Source organism: Chanos chanos, chromosome 13 (genome assembly GCF_902362185.1).
Source record: "Chanos chanos chromosome 13, fChaCha1.1, whole genome shotgun sequence".
In the NCBI taxonomy this organism is placed as follows: Eukaryota; Metazoa; Chordata; class Actinopteri; order Gonorynchiformes; family Chanidae; genus Chanos; species Chanos chanos.
In genome coordinates this window covers 10,594,544-10,597,043 of record NC_044507.1, presented here as the reverse complement: position 1 = coordinate 10,597,043, position 2,500 = coordinate 10,594,544, and the positions used below count along the sequence as shown (strand labels likewise).

General features: G+C 43.2%; 1 protein-coding gene across 1 annotated transcript in view; it reads right to left on the bottom strand.

The window, feature by feature from the left end:
- Positions 1 to 2,500, bottom strand: part of polr3b (polymerase (RNA) III (DNA directed) polypeptide B) — a 23,595-nt gene that overhangs the window by 4,955 nt on the left and 16,140 nt on the right. Inside the window, exons 22-23 of the mRNA XM_030790125.1 lie at positions 1,753 to 1,870; positions 1,238 to 1,380 (exon numbers count right to left, since the gene is read on the bottom strand). Of these exons, the coding sequence (XP_030645985.1) occupies positions 1,238 to 1,380; positions 1,753 to 1,870 (261 nt within the window). The remainder of the gene's footprint in view (positions 1 to 1,237; positions 1,381 to 1,752; positions 1,871 to 2,500) is intronic.

The window sequence follows — 2,500 nt, the reverse complement described above, 5'->3', positions numbered from 1 at the left end:
AAACAAGTCCTCACAGTAAAAATTTGTCTCAATGTACTGAGTATATGTGAACGTTATGTCAGTCGTGTTTGACTAAACACGCTAACAGTCACCACGCATAACTGCCTGCTGAAATCAGAGTATTAAAGGCAATCAAAAGTGTCTGTAACCCCACAAAAATGACAAATTTACTATTAACCTGCGACTTGCGATGAGCTGTTTAAATAGCTGATAATAATAATAATAGATTATGTGACTGATGACATTAAGATCCACTCCTATACTATGAGTTACGCATCAACAACAGATGTGCACTTTCCAAAGCTCTACTCCAATACGACAGCAAAACGTGATGTTGACAAGTCTCCACAACATTAGGCATCTTACTCGCTTTAGTTACACATTTTAAAAAAAGAAAAAAAAAAAAAAAAAGAATGCTCAACTCTACACACACACAGAGTGGATGAATGCAGGACTACCCCTCCACTTCAAACAAACAAGGATTCAGAGAACTGAACCGTCCTTCATCAAAAACAATTAGCAGCGCCCCGTTACTTCAATACGCCAATACTTAGCTACTCCTTTAAATACCAAAAGCCCCCCCCCCCCTTTAAAAAAAAAACAGCAATAAATAGCATCTCTGTAGCCTGTTTGCTGCTAACCCCTCACTGACCCCTTCCTCACTGTCACTCTGTGATGAGTGCCTGGGGTCCACCCCCCCCCTAACGAAATGAGTGAATTCTGTATGGCGCCAGTTAGCCAGTTAGCTCTCTGATTAAAACATCACACTGACTCCCTCTCTTAGCAGAGGTCCACTGAAACAATGGAAGCTGTAAACTCTTTTTCCCAGGAGTGGTTCAGCTCGGCAGTGGTGTAATAAATTTGCATAGTCTAGTGAAGGACAAAAGGCTAATTAATTGAAAAACAGCCCTTCAAAGTTTGGAGAGAGTTGGGGGGGGGGTAGTGGGGTGGTGGGGGGTGTTGGGGGGAGGACAGTGGGACCCTAGTTGAGACAATCAGCGTTGGAACCAGACTGCTTATCGCAGGATGGTCACACACATTTACTGCATGAGGTTCTTCCACTCACATAAAAGCAACCAGAAGTGTGTTACTATAGAAAGTACTAGAACAGAACTGAAGCTGTTAGCTCCAGCTACACACAGAGAATACAAAGCAGCGGAGAAGAGCAGGGTTCAGAGAGAGTGACGGTTGCGTGTATCGTTGGATTTGGGCGAGGTAGACGCAGAGGTAACCGCACCTTTCTGGCCGTGTCGACTGCTGAACTTGTCTCCGATCTCGGGGCGTCTGGTCTGGCGGAGCAGGATCTTGATGAGGAAAGCATCCTCAGCGTTGGACGATATCATCACCTTCTCGATATACGAGTCTGTGGCACCTTTATACCTGCCCCGGGGAAGCAGAGATAAAGTCAATTCACTCTTACGTACCGTTAACAATCAAAACCTTATGACAGTGAGTGTCAAGCATAAATAAATACATAAATAAATAAAACTTCATGTTATTGTGACAGGATCTCTATAGAACAGGACTGTCATTGTTTCACTAGATGTAGACCAATCTTCTTGGTTTAGGCATGATATAACAGTTCAATTTCATTAACTAAAAAAAAGTTCCTCGTGGTTGTTATAGACAGCTTACGACGAAAAAAATCCCTCAATTTGTTGTCTGCAGTTAGCGAATGACGCTCTTCGCGAGTAGCGTCTCTACACATGTGCAGGACAGCGCACAGAGACAGCGTGAGGGAGGCACACTCACGTTATGGGCACGTCTCTGTACTGCGGCTGGCCAGGCTGGGCACTGCCCTCCAGTGGCGTCTGGGTGACTGTGGGCATGGACTTATTCACCAGCACCTGTTTATTCTCCACCCGTTCACCTGAGAACACAGGCAAGCAAACACACACACACACACACACACATATATACACACACATACACACGCACGAACGCCCGCATATACACACACACACACACACACATACACATTTCAGAAGCAGAAGCAGAATTTGACTTGATTTTGAGAACTATGCACATTCTCTGTCAAAACCACCTGCAGTTACACACATAAAATGGTACCTATAAAATAAGAAAACCTATACTCATTAATATAGTTTAAAAAGCAATTTAAAAAAATATCATTTAAAAGACAGATGCAAATCCTGTAAAAGCAGTGATACACAGTATAGATATATAGAAATCCATAATACGTTTATTTGGGCTATATTCGCAGATTTTTTTGAAAAAGAGGTAGTCTCTTATTAAATGAGAATTGCAGGTCTGTGTTAAAGTAAACATCTACAAAAGCACCCACTCCTCAGTTCATGTGACGTCATTTCCAAAGTAGTCACAGACCAAAAACAAGTGAAAACACTACACACTCCACTCAGCTGAACTGGGCGTTCACCCACAACACTCCAGTTCCTATCCACTCATGTTAGGCCAGTATCACTGAATCAGAGAAACCGGCCCACACTGCACTGTTCCCTGTATAACAGCACCACAGTGG